Below are 14,032 nucleotides of genomic sequence, written 5' to 3'. Positions count from 1 at the left end.
CTATCCACTGAGAGAAGACAGGGAACAGCTAGAGACATTGGCAAAAGAATAGTTTCTGGTAGGATAGCTCTTTCTTGTAAGTATGGCTTCCTTAAATATGGAAGCTGCAGACAGGAGGAAAAATTTGAACTCTACAGTGAAAATTCCTATAATACAGGAAAATATTATTGTATAGAGCAAGTCCTGCCTACAAATTGATCAGATGCTCCTGTTCCCAATAGCATTATGCTGGGAATGCTGTGGCTTTAGGTTCACAAAATACTGCAGCTTCTTTAACACAGAGCCCTCCAAGAAATGCTTTGCAGAGGCACTGTAACAACAACATGGGCTACATCTAGAAAACAAGATCTGCTTGTTATCACTGTTTTAATCTGCTTGAAGGCATTTCTGCTTCTAAATTCACTTCACAGGATGATTCAAATTCACGTTCATCACTCCCCATTTATTTTCCAGGCTTCATATAGCATTTTAAAAACATAAACTTCAGTAGACATTCACTTGTGTTTGCTATTCTATTAAAATATTATCTTTCATCACAGCTAGCAAAAGAATCAAACCTGACAGCAAGAGCCCAAACTGCAATTTCCGACAGCAAATCCCATTTTAGCAGCTGACAACTCTAGTTCACCTTCATGGTTAAACTTGAAGTTTTCCATGAACAGCTGCACATGGATGAATGGACTCTTTCTTCTGGATTTTATACATCCTATATATTGGCCAAGTTGGAAGAAAATCTGTTCAGTCATTCTGAAGAAATAAGCTTGACACTACTAAAACAGTCTCAAGCAATTGTTGTGGTTTGCTAATAAACAAGCCCCTTGTTTTTCCCAATTCCACCTTACTGTCTATCAAAGTAAAGATTCCACTAAAAAATACATTCTACATCTCTTCAGAGACAGAGGAAGAAAAGAGGAGGTCAGTCTCAAAGAATTTGTCTTAAATGCTACTGGGAACAAGTAAGCAAACACTGCAAGTAGCATTCATCCAATTCATTACACAGATGCCCTCATCACAACCTTCCTGGCATAAAAAAATTAATCTAGATGAACACATGCTTCATCCAGTATCAACATTCTAACAATAGTTTTGAGCTGGTTCTTCCTTTATACACTGTTTAACAAGAAAAGTTTCTGTGACAAGGATATGAGGTAGTTTCTAGCTAAGAGAGGTTATGAGTGCTCCACCGGTTACCTGCACATGCTTGAAAAGACACCAAAAGACACCAGTGTAACTTTACACATGAAGAAATGTTTTACTTTTCATTTCTTATGTTTCTTCTGGATTTTTGAAAAATCCTAAAAGAACATGTGCTTTGCCTTTAAAGCAAGCAAAGCTGACTCACAAGATTACTCTTTGGAGACCTTGAAAAATAGACAGAAAATTAATATCTGAAAAAAGCATATTTACCACAGGAAATACCAAAATCTAAGGATTTTCTTTATTTTTCTTGCAATTATTAAACATGAAATTAAGTTTGGGCTATCATGCTTTTTAAAAAGTTGTAGTAGGCTGATTAAGTATATCTGGACTCAAAAACCAGTAAGTTACATCAAATGAAATAAAACATACCCTACTGACACCTATGGCAGCAAGCATATACAAAAACAATACGTGAATTTGTTAACAATTGAAACTGAAAACTAGATATTTTCTTTTATTCATTACTTGGCCATCTTTATAGGTCCACAGCAGAAGAGAATCAACGTACAACTAAATAAACTCCAAAATTAAACAAAGAAAGCAAAATTTTCATTATGCTACATAAAAAAAACCCCTTCTGCTTTTTGATTACATAGTCAGAAACAAATTTTAAGTGCTTCTGGAGATGATAATAATGAGATAAAGATGAAGACACTTTTACAGATATTTTGAAACATTCTTTACTTTTTTGATTTTTAGATAATCTATCCATAGTTAAAGGATTAACTCTTACATTTTCTCCTACAAACTACTAAAACCAGACACTACCCAGCAGCTTAAATAACATATGAAAAAGCTGTGTCTATTTAACAGCTGCAGAACTCAGGACAGAGGCAGTAAAATATAAAAAAAATACAGGAGTTAAAAATCCTACTGCAAGAATATTAACTGTAATAAAAGAGAAGACATTAAAACCAGCAGCTAGTTAGGTGCCAGGACATAATAGAACCCATAAGGGCAGGCAAAGAATGATGCTAAGTTAGGAAGAAAGAGTCTGTTTTCAGAGAACTTCCTGACAGACACCACAACAAAGCAACATGAATGGTGACTGTGTGGTCCCCTTCTCGTAAATAAATCAGGCGTCAAAGGTTGATCTGCAGTTAATAAGAGGCCTAAGCCTTCTCCAAGGATTTGTAGTATTCTGTCAGCACAGTCCAAGCCTTGGGAGCCATGAAGCCTTCCGGCGGGTTTTGTCCTTCCCGAGCCAGCCTGCGCATGCGGGTCCCCGATATAAAATCAAAGTCTTCATGGCTGACAGGGTAGAGGTGGAGGAAAAGGGAAGAAAAAAAAAGAACATACATTAAAGGCAGGCAAAGTTGCTCATATTCCTTCTACTTTCTTGATACTTTACACATTTTTTTTCTTGGGAGTATAATGCTGTATAGCAGCTGCCATTTCAAGGCCAGCAATGCCAGTAAATCTCAGGAATATACATCCTCTACAATATTCAGCTTTGGTAACTCCTGAGGTTTTAGCAGTGTAGCCCCATTTCTCTTCACAGAGAAAAGCAAGGTACAATTCTTCCCAAGAATATTTCTGGGTTTCACATTCTCTGAACCTCAGAGAAAGAAAAAACAGCTCTTATCTCATTTACTGCTCCTGTGTTTGTTCACAAGTGGAATGCATCGTGGAAGATTGTTTACCTGAAGGGAATTGATAATTGGATTCTGGTGTGAGTGCTTTGATTCACTGACCAATTGGATCCAGGGGTGTGTATTGGGACTGTTGGCTGACAGTCACAAGATTCAGTGCAGTGGAGTGCTTGGCAGATTCAGTTTAGATGTAATGTAACATAGTGTAATATAATATAGAATAATATAGAATAATAAAGTAATTAATTAGCCTTCTGATAAGATGGAGTCCTCCTCATCCTTCCTTTCCCTCGTCAGGGGCAAAAATATCTACAATATAGCAGCATGGTGCAACTGAACCCCTGTGGACTGAATTCAGTCTGTGCTTCCATTGAGCCTGGCTTGCTCTCTGTGAGGAAAAAAACTCCTGTTGAAAGAGAACCATCTACTCCACCAACTGTCTGAGCCCTCTGCCAAGGCAACAGCAGCCATCCTGATTTACACCTTGCCTTGCCAGGGCAGGAGACCAGCCTGATGAGCTGGCTGAATATTTCTGTGCTGGTTCAAGAAGGTCATTTCAGTGCCACTAGAGAACGTGTAAAAAAAAAAAATGTACATCTTAGTCAGGCACTGTTTGGAGAACAGAGAAGGTAAAAGCCTCAGTAGTATCTAGAGGCAAGCTTCCCAGCTGTGCCTCTGCAAGACACTGAGCACACATATACATATTTATGCATATTGACAGCGTGGCATATACAGTTCAAAATAAAGAGAAAAGCAATGGAATAATAAAAATACCTTCCCCTAAAGACACCTTTCCCCTAAAAAACAAAATTCAGTTGGACAAATGAAAAACTGAAGATTAGGATTGTTTACCATTGTTTACATAAGACTCTAAATTATTATTAACTTCTCAGGTATGTAGTCATAAGCAGCAAAAACTCCACAAATTAAATTACTCCTCACAGGACTGAAAGTAAAAGCAAGACAGGAATGCCAGAGTTCTATCAAATGTTCCAAAGGAAAAAAATATGTATTTCTAAATTAAATATGCAATTTTACTTATACCATTTGCTCAATTTGCAACATGTATGCATTACTCATTCTTTACTTGTCTGTTTGAAATAAAAACCAAGTATTGATCTCAGATGTACATGCCTTAGACAGAGACAGGAGCCAAGTGTGCACATCAGAGGGCAGAACTTGGCTCTAAGCGCTGGTCTATGCTCAGTAGGGTATGGAAGTTAGCAAGATGCAGAAAGCATTCCAGTTTCCTTTCACAATAACACTAGCCCCATAACTTTTTGATTTGGACTGTATACATTCACACACCAGCACTGTCATACATGCTCTTTTCTTGTTGCTCTAAACTTGGGACTGTGGGTTCCTGAAGTGTCACAAGACAAAAAAACCCTACTGTGCTTTAGTCCTACAAAATAAAAATCACATAAAAATGAAAAATTAAACTTGTTGTAGCTCTATGGGAGAAAAAGTTGGCACTGCTATTTATAACATCTGAAAATTTTATGCCTTAGCAGAGAGATGTCTGCTGTTCACTAATGCTGCCTGAAGGTAACTTGAGTGCTTTGCAAAGAACTATTTATATAAAATATATGTGGGGAAGTGATAAATCTGGTTAATTCTGTCAAAATTCTGTCAAAAAAATACCAAGTCTTCATATGATCAGGAAGAGAAGAGTAAAGCAAGTACTATGAAGTTACTCCATGTGTGGTTTCTCCACACTAAAGTTGAAGCATTTAAAAAAAAAAAAGGTGTTTTATTTCCACTTTTTTCTTAAGTTTTCAGAAAAGCACTCAACTTTGTCCCATCCCCTGCAAGTGAAATAATGCTACCAAACTACTACATTTAGATATGTCATAGAAGTTTGCATCAATAACACATACAACTCCTTTAGCTGCTTCTTATCTCTAGTAGCACAAAAAGCAGGTAAGAAGCAGAGATACCAAGGAAGAGAGAAACATGACACTAAAGAGATCTACAGAAATTATAAAAAATGAAAGGAAAAAAGTGAGTGAACTTAATATCAGAAACATAGTACATTCAGCATGTCATAATATTTCTAGAAATATTTCCAAAACGCTATTAAAAATTAAAAATGTACTAATGATGCCCTCACATTATCCTAAAGGTCTATTTTGAAAGGGTTTTTCTTTAAAAAAAAATTACTCAAATTAGTAATTGCTAAAGTAACTCACATGGAGCCTTGGCAATATATATACACAAGACAGTATTTTTTGCCTTTTTAAAAAATTACTGCATTTACAAATTTCAATAAAATTTCAGAAACTGAAATTCTTGCTAAGGAGAAAAACCTTATCAGTACTGTGACCACTGTGGCATGATGTGACCCACAAGTATTTTGAAATAAAACATATCAGTATGAGTAATTTGCTTTAGTAGAAGGAAATAGTAAAAGGAGACACCAAGAAATTTCGTCCAGAGTGAATTTTGAGGACATTAAGAGTTACTCTATATAAGGTGGATTTGAGTGGAACATGAGAGGAGGAAACACTTCACCATTAAAGATGCTATAAAAAAAGTCATTCAAATTCCATTCTTGTCAGATTTGAAATGACCCTCAATGAAACTTAACACAAGCCTTTTCTGCATATGGCATTTAAGTGCCCTTGAAAATTTTACTCAGTAGCTGCTGGAATCAGCTTTCTTTTAGCCACACTGGATGTTACTAAATACTTATAACATTGACTAATTTTTTACTGCCAATTGAGTTTGACTGATACTAACTTTAGTGCCAATTGAGTTTGATTGGTACTAACACAATACTTTGTGCCACTGCAATTAAAAGCATTCTCCAAAAAGAAAGAGGAAAAGAAGGCAGAAATAGAACCACAACAAAAATTTGTCAACAGAAGAACAGTCCTGGAACATTTCACACTGAGGATTGGTATTTGCTTTGTGGCATAGCATCCTAGATCTCTACTACACAAATTTAATCTAAGTATAGGCCACATTACAGAGTAGACTTTTCATCTGGGAGATAGACTAAAGATGACTAAAGATCAGTCATAATCTTGGGAAACCCTGACCTCCTCTCAGGTATGTGCAAATGATCTTCTAGGAATTCCCATTCTCTGTGGAGGGCAAAGTTTGGTGCTCTCAAGGTCCTGAAGAATTACTCTTAAATACAGGACTCATGATAAAAATACAGACCATTCATTCACAGTTTTGCCTTTTGCTTTTTTAGGTAAATAGAACAATAGGGAAATAAAATGATAACATGACTTATTCACCCTGGTCTGTCTTCAAAACAACTGTGATATTCTACTCAGCTACTAGACTTAAGGCTAATTTCTGGGACAATTCACAGCCTCTTTATCTGGGGTCTAATTCTAACTTTAAACTTCTTCCAGAAGGACTTTCTCTGAATTTAAACTTGCCCTTGCAGCATCAAGCCATGACACCATAACTCCTACAGGAAGTCTACACTGTGCCTTGGGAATCAATGTCCCATGATGCTGAATGAACCAACTAGTGCCAGCTAGGTTCAAACCCCAACCAGCTTGGAACAAACTGTTTGTGAAATTAGAACACAATATTGTGATTAATATCAACATATGAAAGCAAATCCTTTGCTAATTCCTTTCTGACTGGCTGGGTTTAAGTCTCCTGGCCTGATGCAGAGTTTCAGTGCATCCTAGGTTATGTACTAATGGTAATTGAAAAACCATATTTTACTTAACTAAATTAAGGAGAACAGTCAAGTGTGCTTATTGCAGCCTCTTACTACCACTTTAAAAAACAAATTTGAGAACAGTATGTACTTAGTTGGAACAGCTCCCCCATAAGTATGATTTTATAGGATTAAAGCAGTAATGGCAACCATATTAAAGGTCCGGGGAAAAAAGATATAAAGGTAAAAAATCTTCTTCACAGATACCCATGCTTCATTTATATTTTATAGATAGCATGAACAATCTGCTCCAGTCACCTTACTTATGGGTTTCTTCTAGCCAAAATGTTCTCTTTGGTTTTATTTCAGGAAAAAAAAAAAAAAGTAATTTAATTCCAGACACTGTTGTGGCTTTTTTAATTGCCAGACTAATTTCCTTTCTTAATTGAGTTTTTTCTCAGCAGCAGTCTGTGGCTGCATTTTATAGGACTGATCTTCCATAAAGAATTGGGAATCTCTGCTCACAAAACCAACTTCTATTATTAAGCCACCAATCCCAAATTACACTTGTCTGTGGTAACTGTTTGTGAGGCCTTTTTGGCTGAAGAAGCACACTAACTGATCTTCTGAAGGAATTTCAGCATTGGGTAAGCTTTTTTTTAGGGGGGTGGCTGGGTAGGGGTGTTATTTGTTGGCTTTGGTTGTTTTCTTTACACTTCACTCTACCAGTTGTTTACAGGTCAGACACTCAATTTAATTACTCCATTATAACTAGAGTTCTTCCTATAAGCTTTTCTAAAACACATTTGTATATATTCAATTACAGATAAAAAATTTATGAAATATAAAAGTGCAAAAACTTTGATAAGGACTGTAATAATATTCCTGCTAGCTTTTATATGCATTAATTCAGAATTCTATGCAAGTGGAAACGCTCAAGCTTCCCACACAGAAAGTTAGATTAGGCTTTCTATCTGACTTGAGCAACAGCAAAAATGGCAATTTTATTTTTATCATCCTCATTTTGACCAAAGGGAATAGAAAATTAAATTAGTTCTACCTGTGCTGCTATACATCACTTCAAATGCATTCCTCAAATCACTCTCCTAGATCTAAGTTTCAGACAAATTGTTTTTCAAAAAATAAGTTTCAAGAGTTCAGTTTCATGAGGTGCTAAACCTAGTTCTAAGATGTCCAAGAAACAAATTTAAAATTGTGCTGGCTTCATGAAGTAAAACATTAATATAATTCCAAGTCACTGGTTGTTCATCTCTTAATGTTCTAAAGGGTAACTTTATTTAAACAATTTATAAAAGTTAAGCTTTGTGCATCACTTTGCAACTACACTTGCTGTGCAGCTGTTATAAAGGCTTTCAGGTCAGTCTTCCCTTACTCCCTTTCCTCACAGACAATGCTGTTATCCTGAATACAACCAGGATACTTCTGCCTTTCCTTACTGACAGGGGCCAAGTGACTTCAGCTCCCACACAGCAGCTCAGCACTGCTAAGCAGCAGCATGAGGTCCTGACACAGCAAGTCAGCAGTCTCCAGACTGGTCCCAAGCATCCACTGGATCAACTGAAGCTCAAAGGGAGCACATGTTCTGGAGGGTACTAACAGAAGTGAGAAACAAAACTGACCTTCTATACCAACTCCACAAAACTGTGTTTGTGTGGTCAGCTCTGGGAGCAGAAGACTTTAAGCACAATAACCTCTTGGAATCACAGGCAGCACACCAGAGCAGTGAGGGCCTCTGGCACTGATTTGGAGGCAGGGCCAGTGTAGGCTTTTTGGTGCTTCCCAGGCTTGCCAGCAAGGTCATGAGCAGCTCGGGCACAGCCAGGTCTCACACAGTTGCTCAGCACCTTACTGGAGGCAGCTGACCAGTGGTGACACAGCCTCTGAACCCATCCCCACAGGCATACAAGGATTGCTATCAGCAAGTGTTACACCTTTCTCAAAAAAGCTGAGCAAAGCAACTCTCTGCCACCGTTAATTCTGCAGCCACAGCTTTTCAGACATCCCTCTGGCAGCTGGACCAAGCTTTTGGTAACCTTGCACCATGAGCCAAAGATTCATCTACCACCATCCTTGTGTTAGGACTTCCTCAGAAGCCAAAAGATATTTCACTAATGGCAGCAAAGAGCCCAGCTACAATAACCTCTGCATGTCTTTGCTGCCAAGCTAGTGTGGGTGTGACTCTACCAAATTACAGACACACTCAAGGTAGCAGATGGGGTCTACTATGGGCTTCTCACAAGCACCTTCCCAGACGGAGGAGTCCAGGAGGCCTGAAAGAACAGAAGAGACGACCACATGGGGAAAGAATAACTACACCCAGCAGCTAAGACACATGGCCAGCTATAGCTCAGTCCGAGGGAAAGCACTTTGCCATAAGCTTCCACACATTCATTAGTGATGTAAATTCTGGAATTGTCTAGCTGGCTGTCAAATGTCCAGGCCTCAAAAAACTGAGAAAGGTGCAAGAGATAACCAAATTACCCTTTTCTGATACAAGTCACAGCAATGCTTCTATGCATACAACCCTCCTTCCACATTTTCATGTTGTGTTTTTCACCAAGTGAGCTCAGGAAATATTTCCACAAACATCACTATTTCACATCCCAGGGTCTTCCACCACTACTGATCATCTCATGTTTCCAGGCAATCCTCTCTTCCCTGCCATCCTTCTTGCAGAGTCAAACACCACATGGTCCAGGAGTCTGCCACATTTTCAGCATTACACAGACTATCTTGAAAGGCAGCCAGCTGCACCCACCCAGGCTCTAACTCTGTCTGGAGCCTACCACAGTGCTCCGTCTGGCAGACAGGAGCAGAGGACCCTGCACGTGTCCGCATTGCCACCTAGAGGATTGCTGCACACACCAGCCCATCTACAAACAGCATCCAGGGAAGGACAAAACAAATGGGCAGCACCAGGGCAGAACTGCACATTAGTGGCAGCATGCCTTTTTTCCATGACACTTATAGAACCATGGAAGAAAATGCCCCAAACCAAGGCTTCATAGACACAGTGAAAGGATAAAAGGGTGCTCGTGATGTGCAGTCTGTGACAGAAGGCAAAATCTGTTCCCACTGCTTTTCATAAAAAAATCTCAAAGAGTTGTTTGGGTTCTCCTTAATCTCTTTAATTTGCTACAGCTAATGACAGAGGTATAATTTTACTAATTTTACTTGATTCAAATTACATCTATCCTGCTAAGAGTGCAGTATTGATGATCAGAGAATCAATATTCTGAATTTTGGCCTGTCACATACTCCCTTACTATTCTAATTTAGTAAGAATTGATATACCAATAAAACTACTTCACTTTGATCTTTCTGTATTGAAGCATGACCAGCAAGTCCAGGAAGGTGATGTTTCCCCTCTACCTCACTCTTGTGACAGCCCACCTGGAGTACTGCATCCAGACCCTAAGGACCTCAACACAGAAAGTCCTTGGATCTGATAGAGTCCAGAGGAGGGCAAAAAATTTGATTAGAGAACTGGAGCACCTCTCCTCTGCAGACAGGCCGGGTGTTGCAGTTGTTTAGTCGGTAGAAGAGAAGGCTCCAAGGCAACTTTATAGCAACTTCATGTTCCTAAAGAAAGTTACAAGAGAGCTGGAGAGGAACTTTTTGCGAGGGCATGCGGTGATAGGAGAAGGAGGAATGACTTCAAACTGAAAGAATGTAGGTTTAGATTAGATATTAGGAAGAAACTCATTCCTGTGAAGGTGGTGAGGCACTGGAACAGGTTGCCCAGAGAAGTTTGCATTTCAGTACCAACTTCCAACTGCAGTTTGATGTTAAAACAAAAGTATATGTCAATAATCTGAATAAAGAGAGTTAAATTAAAATGACAAGTCATCTTCCCAGTATTATTCATTGTCACCAGAGCAACACATACACAAAGTTTTGAACACTGCTATCCCACACAAGGGAAAAATAACATTGAAGCATGCATACAGAAGATTAAATGAACTGTTCTGTAACTGGATTAAAAATAAAAAAAACCAACAAACCAGCTGAAAACCCTGAGACACAAAATATTCTTAGGGCATCATTGTGCTTTATTACTAATAGCTATTTGTCACCCCATCTTGTCCCCTTTCTTTTCCATGCTGCACACTCTCACTGTGTCTCTTCCCTCTTATCTGATGCACACCTGACACCTGAGAAGCTTATTTAGAAAGACAAAGCAGCAGAGAGCTAATTTTACCATTATAATAAATAATAATATCTTTCTCTGGATTTACCAATCTGTGCCATTATGTTCCAGAATCAGAGAAACCCCAGTACCTGGGAAGCCTTCATGTGGCAGCTGAAGTTAGATAGGTAGCTGCACTGTGAACCAAATCATGCTGAAATCAAGCTACATTTGTCTAAAAGCTACATTGATCTAAAATCACATCTTCAACACTGCCCTATTTGAGCAATATAAATTTAATTATAAACAATTTTTTTTTAATGTGGGCAGGGGTAAGAGGCCGCTATTGCTCAAAGTTTTCTTAAAATGAAAATACAACTTACTGATCAGAGTCATAATAATCCATGCACTTCTTTTTTTTATTATAGGCTGCAACCCTGAAGGGTACAATTTCCAGTGCTCGGAGGCCCGGAGCCATTGTGAGCACTTTGGCACCATGGGTTGGTTCATACAGGTCTTTCCCAGTGTCAGGGTGTGGCATCCCTGCTGGATCTCGCCCTACAATGTAGAAGTTAGCTCCTGCAACCATCCGGGATCTGCAGTGCCACTGAACCTACAACGGAGACAGGAAAAACAATTAACAGAAGAAAAGGCTCCAAAGCTGCAGCTCTCAAAATGGGCATGCACTCTGTAACTACTACATTTTCCTTAATCAGATGTGAGTTTTACTATGGAGCCACAACATAATAAAGAACCAGTTAAGTTGATCACCATCAAACTTACAGCTAAAACATACTGTCGCCTTTTTATCTGCACGGTAGGTACTCAGAAAGTTACTTCAGCCCCATCTACACATTCAGAATGAAAAACCACCCATGTTCAGCATTTTCAACTTGTACATGTGGCAAGGATATTGTTCAAGGTAGAACTAACACTTTGTCTGCATGAACATTAAAACCCAAAGGACATATAAACCAGGTACACACTGCACATGAATGCTTGTAATAGATTAACTTTCCTAAGCAGGTGAATTTATTGCATTTTGATACAGCTTTCCCTTACAGATCTCTTGATTTTCTTCAAAGGCACTTGTCAGGAATGTTAAAAATACAAAAGCAATCCTAAACTGATATTTATTAAAGCTGTCCATTTGGATTTTTAAAGACTGGAAGGACACATCCACCCTGTAGATAGCCATATTACCAGCTGCTTGTTCTTCTGTAAAGCACTTATGCTATAGAAACAGATCTAGTACCAATGACTTTTAAATAACCATGGAAAATTATTAAAGAAAGAATCTCTCTTATTACTTGAACAAACATTACTGTCAGGCTGTACTCTGAGGTCACTGGAAATGACCTCATAGGTGATAGGAGGAGAAAAATACATAAGCAGAAAAATTTTATCCTGTTCAGAATAAGGAATGTGGATTTTGCTCCTCCTCACACATACAAGAATGAGGTAGAAGATTTCTGTTAATTCTCATAAAAGGCCTATGGAGAACAGCAGCAGATTCCCCACATGAACTCACTCACTAGATCTGAACTGCAGTTCTTTCTCTGGACTGAAAAGCAGTAAAAGCTCTGTTTGAGCAGTCAACTGGCCAGCAGAAAATAAGTGGCATCTGTCTAATTTAACTTCACTGGCAAGATCTCCTATCTATAAAAAAAGCTCCCCAGAGTAACCTCAGAGCCTGGTCAGAACTTGAACTTCTGTAAGTCAAGGTGGAGGCCAGCAAGGAGGGAAAAAAAAGAGATGGAGAATCAATATCCCCTCAAGGAACTGTCCTCAACTAAGAACATTTATTCTTTCTGCTGCCTCCCACAAACCTCTAGGGACTCCAACTCGAGACCTGGCTCCTAAACAAAGTGTTGCCAAAGAATTATTTCATACAAAAGCCTCGAAACAATTCTCTCTGAATTAAGTTTGCCAAAAAATAAACAGACTGCTTTTTTCTTAATATGTGAATGCCCCTCCAACATATAAACTTCCTGCTTAACAATCATAAAACTTAGGTATTTTTAACATTCAGAACAATCACTTGGTATGTTAAAAGATCTTATAATTGCTTCTGAAAAAGACTGTAAAAAAAGGAGAAAGGATTAAATTATTATCATATCCTTGTAACTGTAAAGAAAGGAACCTATAAACACAGTATTTTCTCCAATCATTTCCATCAAAATCCTCCAATATAGAAGTTTCTTCAGAAGATAATGTTTTGCTTGCTGACAGAAACGTGATAATCTGCTTTCCCAAGCAAAATTAGTCCCTCTCTCCCTCCATTAAAACAACACAACACACAAACATCAGACGTCGCACGAAAATATCAAAAGGGTTTTGTTTCACTTTAAACTCCTGATGTATTTACCTCAGTTGGTCCTGCATACATCATGGGGGAAGGGAATATAGCTACCACTGTTGTTTCTGGATTCAGGATCCCCTCCTCCAGTACTGCAGCGTGCTGCTTCATGCGCCACATGAGAGGAACATCATCCTCCTTTGTCCAGCCCCCGAGGGGGTGCAAGAGCAACACCGGGCGCCGGTAGCCGCGTTCCAGAAGCTGCTTGTGAGTATCCTGCATCAAAAGTGCGTGCCCGTTGTGCACCGGGTTGCGTAATTGGAATGCAAAGACAGCATCTGGGGAGGAAAAAAAAACAAGACAAAAGATATAAGGGAAGCAAGTTATTTTATCAGGAGGTGTACAGGCATGGAAAAAACTTCAGTATATGTTTTTCTCTGAGGTCTATTAAACAAGTGTAATAGCAGTGCTCACAGGTCATTAAAGAATTATCAATTATTACAAAATCACTGTACTTAGTGTTATAAGTAAAAGTTAAGTTATATTAAATTAGGGTATAGTTCAATTATATTATATTAATTATGTTATATTAATTGTATTATGTTAAGAGTGGGGGGGGGGGGGTTATTAGAATGTTCCAGGTAAAGGGTCCAGGGTTTGGTGGAAGGGCAGTCTGGCGGGGCAAGACGAAGTCGAAGAGGGATTGGATGGAAGGTCTGACCAATCATTCAAAGCCCTGCAGAAGCGATTGGTCCAGAATGGATGGCATTAAAGACCAATGGGAAGCCTGGAAATGGACCAATGACCATGCAGATCCAAAATGGACCAATCCTGGATTCGAAGGCGGCTATAAATGGGGGAAGTTCGGTTGGGTTGGGGGTCTTCTTTTTGGAAACTTGTTTTCCGGGGAGAAGTCAGTGCACTTGGGGGTAGCGCACTGTTCTGTTTTTGGCTCACTGTGTGGGTGCTGGGGCTTATCCGAGGTACTCTGTTCCTTGCAGCTATTTTAATAAACGAGAAGCGCTTTCTCCAGAGAAAGTTTGATCTCGTTCATATTCATAACACTTAGTAAGAAAAACTAATTAAAAACAACTGTACAAAAAAAAAAACAGCTTCCTTAACTTCTGAATTTTCTGCAGAATTACTCTAGTTTCTTCGACTTC

General features: G+C 38.8%; 1 protein-coding gene across 1 annotated transcript in view; it reads right to left on the bottom strand.

Annotated features, from left to right (window-relative positions):
- Positions 1–1,416: 1,416 nt before the first annotated feature.
- The window catches only part of PAPSS1 (3'-phosphoadenosine 5'-phosphosulfate synthase 1), a 39,131-nt gene continuing 26,515 nt past the window's right edge, over positions 1,417–14,032 (bottom strand). Inside the window, exons 10-12 of the mRNA XM_036382245.2 lie at positions 12,939–13,207; positions 10,954–11,183; positions 1,417–2,451 (exon numbers count right to left, since the gene is read on the bottom strand). Coding sequence (XP_036238138.1) covers positions 2,313–2,451; positions 10,954–11,183; positions 12,939–13,207 — 638 coding nt within the window. The 3' untranslated portion in view covers positions 1,417–2,312. The remainder of the gene's footprint in view (positions 2,452–10,953; positions 11,184–12,938; positions 13,208–14,032) is intronic.

Source organism: Molothrus ater, chromosome 4, assembly GCF_012460135.2.
Source record: "Molothrus ater isolate BHLD 08-10-18 breed brown headed cowbird chromosome 4, BPBGC_Mater_1.1, whole genome shotgun sequence".
NCBI lineage: Eukaryota > Metazoa > Chordata > Aves > Passeriformes > Icteridae > Molothrus > Molothrus ater.
Note: the sequence above shows the minus strand (reverse complement) of the source record. Positions and strands in the feature narration are given on the sequence as shown.